This window comes from Hemibagrus wyckioides, linkage group LG08, assembly GCF_019097595.1.
Source record: "Hemibagrus wyckioides isolate EC202008001 linkage group LG08, SWU_Hwy_1.0, whole genome shotgun sequence".
Lineage (NCBI taxonomy): Eukaryota > Metazoa > Chordata > Actinopteri > Siluriformes > Bagridae > Hemibagrus > Hemibagrus wyckioides.
Window position 1 is genome coordinate 21317936 of NC_080717.1, and position 21900 is coordinate 21339835.

Consider the following 21900-nt stretch of genomic DNA (forward strand, 5'->3'; position numbering starts at 1 on the left):
CTCGCCGGTTCACCACTGTTCCTTCCTTGGACCTCTTTTGACAGATACTGACCACTGTAGACCGGGAACACCCCACAAGAGCTGCAGTTTTGGAGATGCTCTGATTCAGTCGTCTAGCCAAAACAATTTGTCCCTTTGTCAAACTCGCTCAAATCCTTACACTTGCCCATTTTTCCTGCTTCTAACACATCAACTTTGAGGACAAAATGTTCACATGCTGCTTAATATATCCCACCCACTAACAGGTGCCATGATGAGGAGATAATCAGTATAATTCACTGTTATGCCTGATCCGTGTAGTTAGAGATGTTAAAAAAGCATGTAAGGGGCTCTGGTTGTTTCCACCTAGCATGGCCTGCAGTAGTATCTTAAATTATGTGACAAACTAAATCACACTTGACACATATTGGTCTCTCAGGTCTAGCACAACAGTTTTCTATCAGCAATATATTTGCCTCTGCGATTATCATCCGTACAATCAAAAGCAAAACGGATGTTGGGAAAGACGAGTTTGCAGTAGGGCGTCTATTTCATCTTATATTAGACCAGCGCTTCAACTGCCAGGCCTGTGGTTCAGCCAATCCAGATGTTGCTATTGCCCAGATGAATCGTTAAGCTGTGTAAGATTGTCCAAGAACGGAGTCAAGTGTTAGTGAATGCATATGTACTAAGTGGGAGGAAGTGACTATTAGGCTTGTATGTGTGTGTTAGCCAAAGTGTTGGCAGGGTTCTGGAGTGTCAGACACTAAGGACATCTGTTACTATCCCCTAGCACAGTGCGTCTCACTCGCTCACTGTACTTCACCCACTCACCCCTGTGAAATGCTATTTTAGACACAAGAACACACACGCTTCCACTCCATGCACACACACACACACACACACACACACTTTCCACTAGTATTGTACAGTCTGTACAACCTTTTTCATGCTTTTTAATAAAAATGACTTGCATTAGCATACATGATTTTAATTAACATACACATGATTTCCAACTACATACATAATGTCCATTAACATGTGGACGATTTCCGGTAAAATATACACGATTTCCATTCATTTTCCTTAATGTACCTATAAATTATATTTGCATACGTTGTGATTTCTATTCACATTATTATACTGCATCTGTAATTGTTCAGAGTTATCATATATGCCGTAAAAGTTTACTCTTAAAAGTGGCATTGAACACACTCTAATGAGCAATAGTATAGACTTAAAGCAGGAGGACGAACGAGCAGATGGCATTGATATTTTGCAGAAGAAAACAGCGTAGATGCCCAAAGGAGAGATATGAAAGGAATATGATGTAGAGAGGGCGAACCTAGAGCAAAGACCTGTCGTCAACAATTTATTTGAGTCTACAACCACCCCCTGAAATCAGTGAGCATGCTCGTCACATCACCGTTACTCTTTGAGCATGCTCATCACATCTGCTCGTTAAGCGTGAGCAGTTTAGAGACACGACTTACCAAGTGTGTGAGCAGGCACAGCTGCTCCGACATTTTTTACAGCGTGTTTTACATAAACCACAATGAATCTTATAATGTGAGCACAGGTAGATGAAATAGCAAGAACGGCGTACCACAAAGCAGATTTTTTCTTTTGAGCACCAGCCAGTGTGAGAATAAAAAATAAGTTTGTATAAGATGGAAAAAGCCAAAATAACTCAGGGAGAAGTTCCTTGGTGTTCAGGTGGACCCAGGAGTTGAAAAGGAGGCTGATAAAGTTTTGGCAAGAGAGGAATTCTTATATTACATAAGCCAGAAATGCCCAATCTCTCGTCTATATTTTTGGATATTTTCTTTTTTGTTTTTTTCCAAATGACTGAAGGAGCAACTGCAAAATCCAGCTCATATTAGTTCTTAGATTCAGATTTTGTTTTGTTCAAGACTTGCCTGCACTCAATGTGCCTGCACCTCATTCATTCTTGATTAACTAAAGGTTTGCATGTGGAAAACTACAAACAACAGTGATAAAATCCAACACAATAGAAGCATACTGGTTCCATAACGGGAAGCACAGTGGCTTGGTGGTTTGCACTGTTGCCTCACAGCAAGAAGGTCCTGGGTTCGAGTCCTGGGTTCGAATCCCGGGTTCGAACAGGCAGGGGCCTTGTTCTCAGGGGCATGTTCTCCCTGTACCTGCATGGGTTAATTCCGGCTTCCTCCCGGTTTATTGGTAATTCTAAATTGCCCATAGGAGTGAGTGTGTGTGGTTGTCCCTGTGGCCCTGACCCTGTGATGGACTGGCGACCTGTCCAGGGTGTACCCCTGCCTTTCGCCCAATGTAGGATAGGCTCCAGCAGATCCCCGTGACCCTAATTAGGAATAAAGCGGGTATAGATAATGGATGGATGGTTTCATAACTGAGGACTGTATTTTTAAATGCGGAACACCTATAAAAATTTTTTTTGAAAAAGTCGAATTTGCAAGTGAATATAGCAGTTTCGACTTAAAAGTGCAAAATACAGGGTGGAGTCGATGTAAATTGATTCGTTTAGCACACAGTGTGATTTTGCTAAAGCTTGAAAATCACATTCTGGTGATTTAGATTCTGGGATTTTGATAAGTAATGTAATTAACTGTCCATAGTACAATATAAGGCCTTTACTCAGAACCTGGCTGAGTAAACTGAAACCTCAGGGTTCTCTGATAAAAGCCCTGAATGCTCTTTAAGATCCAGCAGCTCATTCCACACTAACACACCTTCTCTCACCACGGCACACTCACATTCTCCATTCTCTCTGTTCCTGTTCTCTTTCCACCACATCTTCAAACCACACTATATCATGTCATCATCTTGTGGCTGGCGTTCTCGTTCACTCTGCTCCTCTCTACCTGTGTCACTCACTCTCTTTTGATGTGAGCGCTTCCTACCTTTTGCTCTTTTCTCTTCTCCCTTCTTTAAAACCATGCTTGCTGTCCATCGACTCTTCACGGGTATGGGCTTGTTTTGCTATCTATGTGGGGACCAAATGTCCCTAAAAGAATTGAACTTTTACATAATCTGCAGTCACAAAAACTTAAAAGAGCCTGAAGTTAACTACGGTTAAGTTTAGGGTTAGGTTTAGGTGTAACATAGCATTCATTAGCTATGTAGATGGGACGTCCTCATCAGGACACAAAGACCGATCTGTGTGTTCTACCTGAAATGATATAGCATTAATACCCAGCGCTTTTGCCGTTTCTAAAAGGTTTTTTGTTGCTTTTCCATTTGAGCACACACTCTTCCTGACTCTCTCTCTTTATCTTGCTTGTCTGTCTTTCTGCTTGTACTGTCTGTTCCCTCTCCCATCTTTGTTTTTTTTTTTTTTCTTTGTAATTGTAATCCAGATATACTCACTCTTATGTTTATACACTTTATTTGCCTTTATTTGATCTTTTTTCCACTGGGAAGAAAGAGTCAATTTTAGGGGCTTTCTTTCACTCTTAACCTTGGCATTGAAGTTAATGTGCCTTCTGTCTAAGGGGGATTGTTATGGATGTGAGCAAAACGTGTGTGTTGAACACGTTGACATGTTCAGTCTGATCATATCGTTTCATCTCACTAGGCTGTGTGTGTGTGTGCATCCATGCATATATGAAAGAGCGAAAGAGCTCTATGGTTGCTCTGCCACCCTTCTCCTGGGTACAGCTGCACATACAGGGTTCTGGCAGATGGCAAATCTCTCTCCCTGGGGTATCAGGGACAAACCGCCTGCACTCATCTTCTCCCTCACTGTTTCCCTGCCTGTCCTTCCTCATGCATGTCTGATCCCTTTTCCTCTTCACTAGTAGTCTTTTTTTTTGACAGACAGCACAGAGCGGCACCACCGCTGGCAAATTATATCCTTTCTCTCTGTTTTTCTTTTTTTTTTTCTCTCTCTTTCTCTCATGTCTCCCCATCAGTTTTCTCTCTCTCCCTTTTTTTCTTCCTTCCTTCCTTCCTTCCCTCCCTCCTTTATTTTATTCATTCTTTCTTGTTTCGCACTCTCATCTTCTCCAGTTCTCTCTATCTTTCTCCCCGTTTCCCCTCTCTGTGTAATTAAATAAGTAAATAAGGTTTCAGTATAAAACCTTTGGGCTTTGACGTTGCTATGGTTACCTCTCCATCCACAGTGTTTTTGTGTGTGTGTCTGTGTGTGTGTCGGTTGAGTGTCTCTGAATTTGGTGATGTTTATCTTGCTTTTTGTGTGTTTGCATGTTTATTTACAGCCTTGTCTCCATTCAGGTGTACAATGCTATAAAAAGCTCTTTGATTTTACTTCCATGGCCTGGGTTTAACAGCTCTCTGTATAAAGGCATTGCTGACTGCTTGCTTTATTCACTGTGTGCACAGATATAATGAAATTCAAATGAGAGACATTTAATCAACTATCAAATTGCTCATTTGTGATGGAGCTGTGCAGTCTGGTCATAAAGTGTTACTTGCGCACAGCCCTCCTCCAGCTTCAGGCGCTGCCTCACATACAAACCTCCATCAATCTCAGCAGGGGTTCAGTAATGCCTGTTTACTGATATTATACTAGTGGTCAAGAAGCAGTTTCAGTAATTTCCCCCTGATTACAGCTTTTCTCTCTTTGCCCTGATTAATAAACCCCTAATCTTGGATTAAACCATGCTGTCCATTTTTTTGTTCAGCGTTAAGGTCCTTCCAGTTCATCAGCCAGAGTACATTATCCTGAGTACGGTGTCAAGAACTCTCAGTGTCCACCAAGCCTTTATAATGTCTGATTCAAGTAAACTGGTGGCCTCACAATTATCCCTAAAATGGTCATTATGTTTAGGGTTGATGGTGGTGTGATTAAGCCACAAGATGAATGAATGTAATTGTGCTTAGTGTCTTTGCACACAAAACCTAAAAAGTCGTTTGTTTTACAAGTGGGAGAACAAGTCAGAGCTTCCTTTTATAATCATATATGTATCTAGAAATTGTGGCCAGTTGAAATAATTTTGATATGGGTTTCCTCTGTTTCTCTGGTTTCCTCCCATCTTCCAAAAACTGATGTCCTAGCCAGGGCATGTTCTCACCATTTGTTGAAAGTTCCCAGTATTCTCTGCACCTTGCATTCAATCCATCTTCATCTACAGTAGCCACTTTATCCTGGTTAGTTGTTGTGGTGGATCTGGAGCCTGTTGTGGGAACCCTGGGGTTGGGTTGTACATCCAGGGTGGTATTCTAGTCCACTGAAAGGCACCATTAACCTGTTGCACATTTTTGGGAGGTGGTAAGAAACCCACAGGGAGATACAGAGTAACGCAAGCTCAGGATCAAACTGGGCACCATGGATCAGTGAAACAGCAACATTACCTGCTGCACCATCATACCTCCTGCCTTCAATCTAAACCTCATTCATTTTCATTAGATGAAAATTAAAGCCTTTGCAGAATTGTATGAATACCAGCATATGGTAGTTTGTGCTTACAGATGCAGTAGCTTGGTTGTACAGGTTCAGTAGCCAGAAGCTTGTTAATTAATATCTCAGGACTTCCACAGTGTCACCGTTGAACCCATGAGCAATGTCCTTAACGCTCAACCACTCAGGAATAAAAGTAAATCCAGTATTCGATTTGCTAGTATGTCTTGTATTGACCAGGCTCATCCATTCTAAATACAAAAGTGTGCCGTTTAATCCTCATTGAGCCACAGGCAGGGTACTGTATCTTGGCCCTCAGGTGCTGCTCTATATTGCTAAGCTCTCCTTTTACCAGCTGTACACTCTGAGGAACATGAGCCCTGTCTGAGCTTTTTCTACACCCAAGGTGGCATTTACACAGAAAATGCCAACACTGCTTCACCAAACAGAATGATGAGATTTTAGGGACATGAGCACTACATTGCTAATTTAACACCAGTCATCAAGAGAGTGTGCTTAAGAGCCCCAATATATTCATAGATGCTCAAATATTCATGGCCTGCATGTAAACAAGAAAGGCAGCCATTTTAGCTGCCTGGCATGTAAGACTAGGCAGTATGAGAAAATATTAAAGTATACTAAATGCCCTTAGAACAGGGGAATGTGGTAAGCACATTTAAATTGTATTTCCAAAAGTATGTGGACATCTGACCAATTACACCCATACAGTATGTGCTTCATGAACATCCCATTATACATCCAGTCTCCTTTGATGCGGAGGTGTTTCATTAGATTTTAGCTGTTGCCATTCAGCTGCAATAGCATTTGTGTGCTTAGTTACTGACATGGGTTGAAAAGATCGTTCAGTGTTTGAGTTCATCCCAAAGGTGTTCAGCTGGGTTGAGGTCAGGTCTCTGTACAGGACACTTATTTTCTTCCACTCCAGCCTTTCCAAACCATGGCTTTATGGGCTTTGCTTTATGCACAGGTGTAATGTCATGCTGGAACAGGTTTGGGCCACTTAGTTCTAATGAAGAGAATTTTGTAATTCAGTAGCATACAAAGACATTATAGATAATTGTGCTTCAAATTTGTGACAACAATTTGCGAAATGTCAGCATATGCGTGTAATGGTCAGGTGTCCAGATACTTTTGGCTATATTACACAGATAGTAGGTAATGATTAGATTGAGAAAAAAAATGGTTTTATTGTCTTTTACTCCAAATGTGTAGTAGTATTCAATATTTCCAGTCTCAGACTGAGAAAATATTATCCTGCAGTGTTTACTGTAGAGTATGTGTAAAGAACATATACCTGAGTTATCAAGGTGCTTTGTTTCTCACCCACACAGAAGCACTGACTGCTTTTTCACCTACATTATCCATCTCCAACCTTATGAATTAGTCTGGATTCAACCTTTTCCTGCAAGTCTTCTTTATTTTATAAGCTTGAATTGTTTAATGCTGCTGCTTTGCATAGCTGTGGAATTATTGCAGGCTTAAAAGCCAAGTCTGACATGAGCATTTCAGCAACAGGCTAAAGCTTTTCAACCCAGCTAAAGAGTGATGACACATACTTCTGAATGGACTATTTAACATTCAGGTCAGTGCACAGGTAGACCAGCCTTACCTTAATCCTTATGGGTTAGAACGACTCATACATTTTTCTCTCCTTAATCTGAACAGTAATCATATTGGTTACAGGCGTTGGGCTGGAAAGCCCAGTATTTGTCATTCTGATAAGTTTTTCCCTGAACACTCTTCTGTTTTCTGTTTGTCATTTCAGCCAACAAGACCCTGCTGGGCGGAGGAGGGGGTGAGTCTCTTTTTTCCGTCATTTTCAAAGGTGGAATGAGTGAGAGGGGAAAAAAATTCAAACATAAGAAAAGAAAGTGTTTGGGTAAAGCGGGATGCGGGTGAATTATGAGGAGAAAGTGAAACAGCAGGAGGAAACCAAAGTGAGAAAGAGGAAAGAGAGCTGGAGTGTAAGTGAGAAACAGAACTTGTATTCTGTGTGTGTGTGTGTGTGTGTGTGTGTGTGTATCCGCATGCTGCTGTGTGAGCCCGAGTTTTGCACCTCTCTTTGACATTAGAGGTGTGTTTATATGGGAAGAACACACTTTTTGAGGAGCAATGGAGTGATTAGAGGCAGAATGTGACACAGGAAAACCTCTGCAATCGATGGTGCAACCTGTTTCCATATATCATACACACGTTTGCCTACACACTCGCACAATCCCTCGCTCTCTCAAACAAACAAATCGCCGCAGCTCAAAACATAGTCGGATAAGACGAGCTTGACAATGTCGGACTGCTGCGTGTGCGAGTCCGTCATTTTAGCAATTCTAATTTAGCCTTCAGTTTTAGTCGTAGTTTAGCGTCAGTTTGTCACAATATCTTGTGATATTTTTTGACACTTAAATATTTAAATAACATTGAATTATTTATACAACTGGAATTTTAGAAACAGATGGAAGGCTTATTCATGATAATGCTTCAGATAATCAAACATCGGAATGGGGAAAACGTGATCTCTTCTGACGTGTGGCATTGTTTTTTGTTTTTTTGCACCATTCTGTGTAAATTGTAGAATGTGAAGATATCTGCTAGTTTCTGAAATCCTCAAATCAGCCCATCTGGCAGCAACATCACTTCTCATCATTCTGATGTTCGGTGTGAACATCTCTTGACCCACTGCGCTGCTGCCACATGATTGGCTGATTGGATTCCTATATAAATGAGCAGGGATACAGGTGTTCCCATTAGAGTGGATGGTGAGTGTATAATTATACATTAATTATTTAAATGATTACATTTTTTAATTGCAAATCTATCTATTTATCCCCTTGGTCTTTCACTTGGCACTGAAAACACACACATGCTGTTTTTGTACAAGACGGTTAAACTTCACAATATGCCCACACTGAATTTACTCTCTTCCTGCCAGCCGCCAGGTCATATCATGCAGACGTTCCACAGGAAGAAAAAAAAAGAGAGAGAGAGAGAGAGAGACAGAAATCAATTCATGTCTGCTAATTTTATGTTGGCTGGTTTTGAAAGCAATACTTTCAATATCCATTTCGTTAAATTGTTTTTCATTTAATTCTGATATAAGATTTTTATTTCAGTTTGTTAAGGAAAGAGGGAGTTTCAGGCATAATCAGATGATGGAAAGGAAATGGATTTTTTAAAACGAATCATTTCGTTCCTTGCCTAGATCCAAGCCTTTGCTTTAATAATATGTAAAAAAAAAAAAAAAAAATGACTCTTAGCAAAACATAAATATCCTTAAGTAGTGTCTCAATTTGTCTACACTCTCATCAGTAATGAAGGCATGTGTGTGCAGTCTGTCCTGCAGCTTAGCGAGATTTATTTAGCAGCCTGTAAGACAGACTAACCATGATAATGGAATCATTGCTTCTTAGATAGCTATGCAAACCAGCCTAATCGCATCAGGTTTATTGCCATGTTTACTAAGCCAACCTGTAAATAATAGAAATAATCTAACAATGACATTAAACATGCGGGCTTGATGTATCAGGTCAATTGTAAGTTGCTCCGTTGTTTGCTTTCTCTGTTTAAACCCAGATCGATGACCGTGTGAATCAGTCGGTATAATTAGAATAAGTGTTGTGTAGTTAGAGACTATGGGAATTATGTAATTCATTTTGTAAAGTCAGGTAATCAAAATAGGATACCTCTAAAGACGTAAATGGATTCCAATTAATTACATTTTTGACATTAATTGTTAAAGCCATGACGAATCGGAGCAAGTTTTCCGAATTCATCTAAACGAAAAGGTCAAAATCTCTGAAAGGTTTTTCCCAGCCGCTACACGTCTAAAGCATAAGACTGGCATTTTGCAGCACATAAAGAGGTCAAAGCTGAGTGTCACTCATTCTGCAACATTACAAGATTGTGAACGTGGCAAAAATAACAATTTCTCTACAGCTATACGAGCTCAGCGGTGATGGCTTGTGATTCATCCGGATTGATGACCCCACATGCCAGCTATTATACAACCTCACGTATAGCCTTAATTCATGGATGCTTCACGTCTAGGAGAGGTACAGGATAATCACTTCTGAACACATGTTTAGTTGTTTTTAATATAATCCGATCACCTGTTCCAGTATCAGTGTTCCAAGATTCTTATTGGGGTTAAGTGAAATGCTGAAGAGTAGGTGAGCTGTAAAGAGTAAAGTAAAGCATGTCTACAGAAATAGATGTGGACAAACATATTTATTATATCTGCCTGGTAATGATGAACCATTTGTCAGGAGGAAGTGCACTCAGTGTCCAAGCCTGGAAGCTTGTAGAAGAAGCACACTGACATGTTTTAGGGCTTTCATGTAGCTGCAATCTCAGCTCACATGTAATTGCTTTTATGCGTGGGTGTGTTTTTTTTTTTTGTTTTTTTTTCCTTCTAAACAGGATTTTGAAATGGACAGACTGAAAATTATTGATGTTTCAGAATTGTGACTCATCTCTCTTTGGGAGAAGAATGATGACTAATTCGAGTTGTGGTAATGTTCCTAAAAAAAAATATATATATACATATATAGCTCTTAGGAAAGGTCTTCACTGTGTGTACCAGGAATGCCATACAACAGTGTGGGTGTTCTCCTCCGTGACTCGCACCTTAACCTTTAACAGCGTGTGACCTTGGCCATGCCAGAAAAGATCTTAATAATTTAGGATTTCTTTGAAAGAGAGTTACATTTATATCTTGCCACAGAGATTCGTGTCTTTAAAAAGGGGAAGAAAAAAAATATGCCTCACAGATAAACAGTAAAATCTTAGTATTATGTACCAGCACTGTGTAAAGGTAATGGATGGTTATTTATTTGCAGAAATTGTTTATAGTACAACTAATAGGCCAACAGCTATCAAAGTGGACCTTTTGAATAACCTTATATGTCGTTATTCAGACACTACACCAATCATAATCTAATTGTTTAGCTTTAGGCTTGTGTGAATCATCAAATTACACACTATATATATATATATATATATATATGTATATATATATATAAGTGTGAGATATATTGGAAATGTGTGCTTTTTTATATGTAGTTAAAAAAACGAAACAAATAGCCATTACGCATCTTTAGGCTTTTTATTTGTAATATTAAATTGAATTCTACTTATAGTAGGTATAAATACGACGATTGCAGTCTTTTATTCCTTAAGGTAATGTTATTTATTTCCTGCTGTTTTCTGTATTAGAATTTCTCGAATGGATTCCTGATTTCAGTTCCATCGATTCCTCAGTAAATATTTATTTTATGCACAGGATTTAAATGTGTACAGTAAAATTGCTTTATTTATTGTAGACCTAGATCTTTTTGTTCCGTCACATTAGGTCCATTATTTATAAGGCACAATTTTAGCTATTGAGTTTTGGACTAAATCGGTTCAGGTTTTATGGCGAGTCAAATAATGACTCATAATGATGAGAATAAATGATAAATAGAATAACACTGGCCCGTGTTTTCCATTGGTGGAGTTTAATTAAGTTTAGTTACAGAGAACAACTGTTATATGTGTATACGTCTCTATCTATATTTTCTGTACAGTACCTCAGATTGCAGCCCAGCGTTTAAACAGGTTCTTTAGCAGCCGCCTGCGCTTTAGTACTGGCAGCTTCTGGCTGTAAGAATTCACCCGACTTGCACCCACAGCATCGGATAATCAATGCGTACCATCTGGACAGATAAAACACACACGCACACACATCGACACTAACAAAAAGCATTCTCTTCATCCACTTCTCAACACCCAGCTGTTACCTTAAGCATCCATACAATCCCCTTTCATATTTAAAAATGCAAGGTATCCATTTATGATTCAAGGTGGACATTAAATCTCCCCGGAAAGGTTTGGTTTTATTAAGCATCATTAAAATGTAATTTATAACACAAACAAATGTGACTTACAAGGGCTAAAAAAGACAAAGTCTGGAAGCAGAGAACATAACAGCTTGTGGATGGTGCATCGTAATACGAAAGGTGAAAATCTATTCATCTGTTTTTACAAGAAAGACCCCGAAAAAGGATCAGATGGGATAGCTTCAGCAGATTCTGCTTTACTAACCTCTTTATGTAACTTTTGATTAAATGTCATGCCTCGCTACTAGACATTACATGTCATTTCTGAAGCAAAACTAAATCACTTCATCCATTTATCATGTATCATTATCATTTGTATATCCCTGTTTATCTTATAATGTTTGTAAAATCTCAAAATTGATATAAATAGCTTTTGGTGATGGCCATTTCCAAAAAATTCCAGAATTATTCGAAAAGTTAGGAATTATACTTTGTTGCTCTATATATATAAGTACAACTTTTAAGTATCTGTACTTTACCTGAGATTTTCTTTCACTTAATGCTTCTGACTCTCTAAATCACTACATTTCTCTATAATCATTTATTTATAAAGACAGAATGTGAACTTTTAACATCAGACAGCTTTATGGTTTTGATCGAAATTCCTAACAAATTCAACAAAAAAATTTTCTTTGGGAGAATGAGACTTAATATGTATCACTGTAATCTATCTGCTGCTCTGTACACTTGTAATTCTATATTAACTACGTGCATCATTGGAAGCGGTCAAGATATCAGATATCGTGTTAGCTGACGTTTAAGAAATTAGGAATAGTTAGTAACTAGTAGCTAAAGCATTCCTTCATGATAGGAGCACTAACTAAATGAAATGAAATGAAAATAAATTTCATTTGAATTAAAATCAGGGCGCAATTTGAGTCCTTTTCTTTTGTGAAGCTTGTCGTATTACTTTCATACGTTTAGTCAATCAAGTAAAATAGGTTATAGTTTTCTACCTTGACATCAGTAAAGATTCTGAAGCTATACGTTAACCAGAGTATTGATATGAATGAGTAGTTATGCTTTTACCTTGGTTTTGCGGACCGTTTGTCACCTCTGTGCCACTCTTTTGTGCTGGACTTTTTTGTCCAATGTAAAAGATTACCAGAGAATTCGTTTCCACAACTCGTCACATTTCTCACCACCTCCAGCCTGCTAACAAGACATCCTTAAAGCTCCAGTCTGACCAGTCGGCGCATGAATTATATTTTAGGCATTAATGATGTCAGAGATATGATGGATTTTCTCTTTTCAGTGCACTTTCCCATGGTTCCAGGCTGGTCATTAGATTTATTGTGGAGTTGCCAGGATTTTGAGCTGGTTGGTTGATTTAGGATGATGACACTGATTGTATGTTAAAAGGATCCTAAGAGGGCTTTAATTGGTGGTTAATGTACACCACCAGTCCAAACACCTGGAAGTTCTTTTTGTTTTATTACAGTTTATTCACACTTATAACCACAGGTAAAAAAAACAAAAGGGACAGAGTAGCAATTATAGAAGGCAATATTCTATTATATTAAATGACTAGCTAACTTTCTGTATTAAAGTACTTGCTATCCAGTCATAATGGGAGACTAATAAGAGTTTTATTGCTTTATTAAAGGCCTGCACACTTTATGGATAAATCATTTATGCCTGTAGAGAAAAGAGAGATGGACAGTGCTACTAGTTATAAGACAATATGTGTTGTGTGTGTCAAATGCCTAATTAGAAAGATTCACATCTCGGCCTCTTCCAATTAGATCTGAGATAATGGTTCGATTCACATACCCGTGTTCCTTGGAATTTGATCACATTTTCTTTTATTTAAAAATGTTTCAAATGTAGGATACTCCAAATTAATGAAACAAAAATATAATTATATTACCCAATCCAATGTTCTTTATAAACTGTACTAAGCTCTAATCTCTCTCTCTCTGTCTGTCTCTCTCTGTCTGTCTATCTCTCTGTCTCTTTGTCTCTCTCTGTCTCTCTCTCTCTCTGTCTCTTTGTCTCTCTCTCTCTCTCTCTCTCTCTCTCTCTGTAAGAAATCCTCAAACCAGCATATCTGGCACCATCACTCATGCCATGGTCAAAAATAACCGGATCACATTTTTTTCCTCCTTATTCTGATGGTTGATGTGAACATTACCTGAAGCTGCTGCCGCATATCTGCATGAGTTTATGCATTACACTGTTTTACCAATCAAGTAGCTGATTTAATAATTTCAGAAACATTTAGGTGTACATGTGTTCCTAAAAAGCAGTGCTTAATCCCAAGTGTATATTAAGAATAAGCATACAATTACATTTCCCAAAAATCCACAAATCCAGTTCCAGTCTCATTTGGTACAGGATTAAATTTATTCTTTTCTTTGCACCATTTTTTTGCTGCCATGAGTCTGATACTGTCCTGGGTATCAGATCAGATGTTCCAAGGTTTGATGTGTAATAGAATAAAATTCTGTTATGAAAAATGGCAGTGTAGGTGAGAAAACAGTGATAATAAGCAGAAGCAGACTGGATTGCCTGTGGAGGAGAAAACAGTCTGTTTTTTTCTTAGTAGTTGGTCAGCACTGTAGGTTACTTATCATTGTGAGTGGTGTGTGTGAGTGTGTGAAAGATGATTTCTTCTGTAGCTGATGGAAGTAGAGTGCTGTGCAAATAAACTGTAATTTCTTACTGTGTTGACTCAGGACTTTGGGGTGTGTGTGTGTGTGTGTGTATGATTGTGTTGTATGCGTGTGTGTGTGTACCGGTGTTAAGTGCCTGGCTGTGAGGTAATCAATACCTGTGATAAATCTCTGCTTCACATTTTACTCATCAGAACTACCACACACACACACACACACACACACAAACACATACACCGAAAGACAAATGCAGAGCTGCACTTTGTTGTATTGATGTGGGTTTTATGCAGTCTGTGAAACACAAAGCTCCTGATTTAGTCCTGACCATTACCTCACTGTCCTTTCCTGCCATGTCACCCATCATTCTTTCATCATTCTTCCTTCTGCTTTCAGTCTACCTCTCTACCCCTCCATCCCTCTCTGCCCTTCTGCTCCTTCTCTTGCCAGCACTCTAACGCTTCTCTCATTTTTAACTCCCTATTTTTTGTCACCTGCGTGCCAACACACACCTTCCTCATGTTCTTCACAGACTCTCTCTCCAAAACACACATATTTCCTTCTCCTTTCCTATTCTCTCCTCTCTCAGATTTTCTGTAACACTCTCTCTAATCACGCACCTTCTTCTCTCCTGTCCTCTCTTATCCTATCCTTTCTATTCAGCACGCTCTTTCCCAACACTTTCCTCTCTCCAGTTCACGCCACTCCTCTCCTTTTTCTTGTGCTCTCACACCCTCCCTATCTCTTTGTGTTCCTCACTCTTGAGGTTTGTTAAGACCTGCTGAACCTGGGTGATAATTAGCCGGGGACAGACTATGCAGCAGAAGAGTCTCTCAGCGTTAAGGAGGGAAAGAGAGAAAGCGAGGGTAGGATAAGATATGGACAGTGAGACTTAGGTGTAGCACATGCTTGGTGGGGGGGTCTGGATTAAAGGATCTCCCTATACTTTTGACCTTCTTAATCATAATTATGAAACCATGAGGTTAAGTTCTTGAGGTCAGTCTGGTGTTAACTGTATAAATGAGTTCACTTGGTCTTGTTCTCTTGTATAAATGTGTTCTTCTGGGTTCATTACCTGTGAAAGGTTCTTGTTCTGTGTTGGATAGACAAAATTAGAGCGATGTGTGTCTTTTAAGCACGTCTACTCAGTCAACGTTAGAGATGCTAATATTCAAATAATAAAATAAAATCCTGGAGTTCTTATTGAGTATTAAAGTGAAGGACTTCATATAGCTACTGTTCATAATACAGTTGAAATAAGATAAGATTCTTTTGTTGTAATATTATAGAAACTACTAGAATATCTAGTATCTGTTCCTGCCATGGAATTAGCCATTGATGTCATGCCATTAAAAGAGCAATAAGCATACAAATATTAAAATGCTGAATAATTCACAGAGCTGTCTTGTCTACCAATATTTTGCTGCTGAGATAGCCATGTTGTTTAATTCGTGCAGCACTAGGCTTGCTTACAGCAGTTTAACCAGCTCAGTGATGAATCAGTTAAGATTGAATGATCTCCTGCCCGATGGTGTGATCCATCAGCAGAACAATGCAGATGAAGCAAATATCAATAAGATTTCACTGGCCCAGCTTGAAAATGTGACTAAAGCAATGCCCCGCTCCTCAGTTTTTGCCGATAGTAAGAGGTTAAATAATTCCTGGCTTTATGTTAGGCTATAAGAAATATTTATTAAATAATTTAATTACCCAGTTTATGCACCAATGTGCTGTAGTTAAGAGTATACAGTACACTATAGCAAGTTTGTGTTGGTTTAATACCACTTCTGTATAGAGAGTCAATATAGCGATTAATTTGTTCTCTATATTAAATTTATCATTAATATTTAATTGCAGAAAGGAAATTGCTTTTGTTATGATGTAGACCGACATTTTGTTCCTCCTTGCAGTTAACCATTTATCTCTTTTTTACCCTCTAACAGATACTCGGATATCAGAAATAGCCCAAGTGCACATCACAGTCTATCTGCATCTGTTCCTGTAATTGCCTCTGAGCATGCATTTATTATTCTGTCCTTGGCCTTTCACAAGTATTTTTCAATTACTGCTTCAATTAAGTGACTAATCAGCTTTTTTGCCTTTTGAAGGAAAAAAAATGATCTTGCCCATTAAAAGTATTAAAGAATACTTTTGACTTTTACCGATTTATCATCTTGAAAAAACCTGGTTATTGTAAAAAAAAAAAAAAAAATAAAAAAAAAAAAACATTTAAGATTTTTTGCATATTTAGCTTCCACTTAAGGGAAGAATGTAAAGAATCTACATTCAGTGACGTTCAAGACGGGTTCATGGGGTTTTTTCTGCCTTGAATATTAAGAATAGAAGAATATCTTATAATACAAATCCTCCCCAGAGTACCAGACACGGAGTAGCAGAACATTGGTTCTGCTTGATGCTGCAAGTATTTTTCCAAGCATAGGTGTTTGTTTATCACTGGAGGAATCAGAATTCTAATTCACAACACCCACCGCGTCTCATCAAGTCAAGTAGTTTGAGTATTACCGAGTAAGAGATGGCGAGAATTTGTTGCCTGCGTTCGTCCTCGCAGTTTTAAGCAGCTTAGGAAATGTACAGTGCAGATAAATACCATTTATTCTGTAAGCTGCTTCATCTTCACATCCTCCTGCACCGTGCCATCCATATTCATCTCTTGTCCTGACTCCCTACAGGATTTCATGTAAACTGCGTTACATACTACTTTATAAGACTTTCCACAGGTGTCCACTCCTTTCAACTCTCTCAGTGAAAGTGACATTTGTACACACACAGCCAGCTAAATAATCAGTAAAGAAAATGTTTTCTATGCCATGAAGTAATCGTGGCTCAGCCAGGAGCCATTTCTTTGAATATTAAGAGCAAGAAAAAAAGGAGGACGTGAGGAAGTGTGTTTCAGAGGGAATTGTGGCAGTGGTAAGCAGATGTGCCTGATCCAATCAAACGTTTCTGCTAATGGCTGCCATGGTAACCAGCTAATCAGCCAATGACAGGAACTCATTCACCAGTCGGAGATTCCAAGCCAATCCAAGATCAGGCTTAAAATTGAGCAGCAGTTAATGAGATACTGGTGTTTACAGACCTGCATACAGTGTGTGTGTGTAAGTGTGTGTGTGTGTGTGTGTGTGTGTGTGTGTGCACATTTGTGCGGCTTTGTGTCTGATAAAAAAAAATAAAAATGCACGGTGTAAGAGCATGTGCCATAAGATTTATTTTTTCCACATGTTATCAGGTCCCTAGTCGGGTAAGCGCAGAGCCAATTAACACCTGCTAACAAAAAGTCAGCATTTAATCATCGTGTGTGTATTTATGCGTTACAATTACACAGGAAGTGAGTTTATTCCCCTCGGCCATCTTTCATCACCACGTTCGCGTCGTCTTTATTTCTCTTTTCTTCCTTTGCTCTTGTTTTTGCTCACTTCTGATAAAACAGTTTGTGTGCCGCGAATCTCTTTCTCACCTCCATTCCTCTTCTTCTCTGCTGTTCCTATATACTTTCCCTCTTCATCTCCTGCTCTGTGTATCACAGTGTGTCTCTTACAGAGTCGGAGTGCAGTGCTCTTTAAGCAGGGCGATAAAAGCCCTTGAGCGCTTCCAACAAAATGCCGCTGTCAATTCTGAGAGAAAGCAGCTGTTTCTGTGCAGCATCCCAAAATGCACTGGAGAACAGCGGCTTCCCAGAACACCGCAGGAAACAGAACGCTTTGCATTAACAGCAGCATGCAGTGCTGCAGCTCTTCATGTCTGAGCTCATGTAAAATTGCATTTGTATCCAAGGCCACATGTATCATTAGCATTGACCTACGTCCTGTTCTCTGATGATGGTTAGACTGACGTTTTTTTTTTTGCTCATTAACATTCTGATGTTTTCTACCCCTGCAGTGGACGGAACCATCCATCGTGGGGCAGGTCCTCTCCTGAGGAAGGAATGTTCCACTCTGGGAGGGTGTGAAACCGGAGAGGCTAAGATAACTGGAGCATACGGCCTTCCAGCCAAACGTGAGTCACTTCTGTTTACGAGCAGTTAATTATTAGCGCCTTTTATGAAAATAAGTAAAAAAATGAATAACGCATGCAATGAGTGAGATTTCCTGTACATATGGTTTTTTGTTGCTGTTGTTTTTTAATATTGTCCAATATTTTAACTTTTAAGTAATATTCAACAAGGATGAGACACTTGTAGAGGGACCTTGTGTGCATTCCTCCAAGAATATTTCAAGCTCATTTGTATTTGGAGGTTTGTGAACGCGAAAGCCAACTTCAGTGAAGACCCCAGAGTTTCAACAGGCAGCAAATCCAGAGAGATTATCATCATATAATATTTGTGAGTTGATTTGGATGCAAGTTTGCCATCATTAACTTTCGGAAAGATGCACCGGGCGGCCAGGATTTGGGTTAAAATTTCTTCGAGGTGCTGATCATTTTTCTAGCTATTGTTGGAGAGAGAAAAAAGCTGTTGTAACTCATATGGAACTATTTTTTAAGGAAAGGTATGAAGTGTAAAAAGTTTTAATGATGTCATTTTTAGAGAGTACCAATAAATCTGGAGTTGACTGTAGATGTGATGTGTTTATCTAAAGGAAGTATTTAGTGGCTCTGGATATCATGTTGGTGGGGTTTTTGGTACCGTGTGATAGTTTTATGCAGCTGATCTAAAATATAGCACTAATTTTAATCTAGATAGAAAAACTCCAATAGGCATAGCAACGTTAATGTTCTCACTCTCTCTCTCTCTCTCTCTCTCTCTCTATTTAATCAAATCTAAACCATACTGTAGGTGTCAATTGCAGTTTGTTTCAGGAATATTTGCTGGAAATCAAGCCGTTGAAAGCAGAAATGAATAAATGGCAGTGTGTGTAGGGGAAGCTTCTTACAAGCAGTGCAACAGAAACTGAAAAACAGTACACATTTATTTCTTCTCACTTTTATGTGTTTTACCTTTATAGCAATTGGCAGGCACTCTTACCCATAGAAGCTTACAGAAGTACTTGAAAATGTCCTGATGCCACTACGGATGATTTTTATTGGTATAAATGCCTCTGTGAGTTTGTGAGTCATGCTGTGGAAATCAGATTCACATTATCCAGCCAACTGCTGTTTTCCTGTATCTTTTCTCTTCCTGGTCTTTGATGATCTCTCTCTCTCTCTCTCTCTCTCTCTCTCTTTCTTGCTGTCTCCATTCCCGTCTTCCCTCCCTCCCTCGCTTCCTCCCTCCCTCCTTCTCCTACAGTGTGTTCAGCAATTATGTAGTCAGACAGTGTTTACAGAAGCAAGTGCACTTTAATTTATTCGCACACTTAGCAGTAATTTCCCTGCCTAATTTATGACCCTATCCCCACCCCTCCTTACCTAGCTGTGTGACGATGGAGAGATAGAGAGCACACAGTCGGTCGTATATATACAGCTTGATCGATACATAAACACATGCTTGAAAATGTCCGTCGTTTGGTTACGATTATTTTCAGATCATTTCTGTGAACTCCCACTCTCTTTCTAGAATAGTAAATAATATATTTAGCATTAATTATTGGAGTGCGTTATTCAGTTTGTGACTTGTGTTTTATGTACTGCTGTTTGTCAGACACTTTCTGAATGTGTAATAAATGTTTAAACTGCTTGTGCGCAGCAGAAGGTGAGTGACAGAGGAGGCCAGGATCGAGGATCGCTGTTTGACCGGATAAGGCCGACTTTAAGACCCTGTACGTGAAGCGCGGAAACGGTGTCAAGCTCAGCGAGTAAATAACCTCACAGATTCAGGCTTTACACAGCAGGTGTTAGGAGGCATCTGTCCATCTGTAGTGTTGTGTGGTACAGTTGTAGCTTCTAAAGTAACCACCACTATAAAACTGGTATTACTAATAATACGGTTACTATAGTACTATTATTATTGTTCTTATTATCAGCTTACTTTTATGATTACAGTCTATTTACTAATTACTGCCAAAAAAAAAGAATAATTTAAGTCTGTGAGGCTGAGAGATTTTGGCTTTGTTTTCTCCAGCCTAGTTTAAATTGATCAGGACTCTGTTGAGGATCGATGGTATACCTCAGAGCATTTGTCCATGGTTCGATCCTGAGCTCAGGTTACGGTCCGTGTGGAGTTTTGCATGTTCTTTCTCTACGTCTGCGTATAGCCCAGCTTCTCCGCTTGCCTCCTACCACTCATGAACATGCCAATAGGCATATTAGCTATGATAAAATTGCCCCTAGATGTGAATTTGTGCAGAGGTCTGGCATCTGATCCAGACTGCATTCCCAGGTTAAGCTCTGGATCTACCGTGACCCTGACCAGGATAAAGCGTACTGCATATAAATGAATGAATTTATGTATTGTAGGGAGATGTCACTTAGGAGATAGATAGATACGTTTTCCTCTCATGTGCCGCAATTCCGTGTTTGTAGTTTTGAATTAATGATACAATAAGGTGATCATATCGCAATCCGTGGTGCGAACATAGCCGTGTGAAGTGAGCAATGTTTTTATATCAGTTACCGTCACAGGATATTACATAAAGGTTATGTGCACTTTCAGAAAGTGAGGTAAGAAAAAGACTGGATTTATTAAAAAAAAGTGGTGGGGGTTTGACCTCAGTCACACCTACAGATCACTGACAGGGCAAGTGGCATTTTTCTAATCTTCAGCTGACCAGTGTCAGTGCCTACTGTATCTTCTTGGATGACAGGAGTGCAACCTGCTGCAGTCTTCTTCTGATGTAGCTCATCCATCTGAAGGTACTGCAGGCTGTGTGTTCTGAGATGCTTTTCTGTTCAGTACAGTTGTATAGAGTGAGCTACCATATCCGTCCTGTTACATTCAGTCACTCTGGACATCGTCTGTCAAGCAATTTTTGCTTGTTTTGGTGTTTTTTACCATTCATACCATTCTGTGTAAACTCTCAAGACTATTGTGTGTGAAAAGTTCCTTTAACCTCCTAAGACCTGAGCTTGCATTTTAGATTTCTTCTACCTATTTGGGGTTAGGAGGAACCAATAAATATAATAACCAGATATTATCTTTGAACATGAAGCCACTTCTTTGGGAACAACAGGTTCCAGTTACAAATAATTAAGTATTATGGTGCACATAACCAAAAATGTGATGTCCACATATGTGGACGCCAGGTTGTAGGAGGTTAATACTCCATCCAGCTTACACCAACAACCAAAGTCACTGAAATTACTTTTTTTTTTGAGGTCTGATGTGAATTAGTGAAACTTCTAGCGATAGAAATGAGTGCATTAATATTAATCTGTCATTAGAATTACAGCTGGAGTTGTGTTTATCTGTCAGAGCTGCCGTTATACACAATTTCTGATTCAACAACACTGTGGTGTAGAGAAATCTCAGCACCTCCACTCACTTCTAATCAGGTAGAGTTTTTTTTTTTTTTTTTTTTTATAATACTATGACTTATTTCTTGATCAGTCTTTAGTATGATAAACATTTGGATCATGTTGAATAGTCAGTTGCTCAATGATTCACATCGAGTCTAGCCAGTGGGATGTGTTTACACAATCTTCAAGCATGAGTGAAAAGATCCACTAGCGAGGATCAGCATCTGGCCTGCAAATAGCAGTGTTCTTATCTGGGTTTTTAAGGCTTTGCTGAAACCGTTAGTCAGATCTTGTCTGTCCCTGTGTGCGTGTGTGTGTGTGCACAGGAGTGTGTTGGTTGTTTGTTCTCTTTCTGTTCTCATTGCAAGGTAGAGCTGTGTGTCTGTGTACATTATGCTGCTGTTTTGACGCCATTATTCAGGGCGCTTTTAGTGTTTGAGGCTATGCACTGTGGTTGAGATTTTATAGACTAAAATGTCCATGTGTGTGTGTGTGTGTGTGCGTATTTGTGCATGCCCCAGTGTATGTGAGTGTATGCATCTGTTTGTGTTTAGTGCTCAGTGGTGGGCGGTAGAAAGAAGCAATTAGGTAGCATCCAGTGATTCCAGGTGTGTGAGAGAGAGAGAGAGAGAGAGAGAGAGAAGCAGCAAAAATGCTGCAGGGGAAAATGGCAAAGAGCAAAACACAGGAAGGGATTGAAAGTATAGCA

At 39.2% G+C, this 21900-nt stretch overlaps 1 protein-coding gene across 2 annotated transcripts in view; it reads left to right on the forward strand.

The window, feature by feature from the left end:
• Nucleotides 1-21900, forward strand: part of macrod1 (mono-ADP ribosylhydrolase 1) — a 75321-nt gene that overhangs the window by 37112 nt on the left and 16309 nt on the right. For both annotated transcript variants that reach the window (XM_058396933.1, XM_058396932.1), the window contains 2 exons: nucleotides 7125-7154; nucleotides 17739-17855. In XM_058396933.1, coding sequence (XP_058252916.1) covers nucleotides 7125-7154; nucleotides 17739-17855 — 147 coding nt within the window. The remainder of the gene's footprint in view (nucleotides 1-7124; nucleotides 7155-17738; nucleotides 17856-21900) is intronic.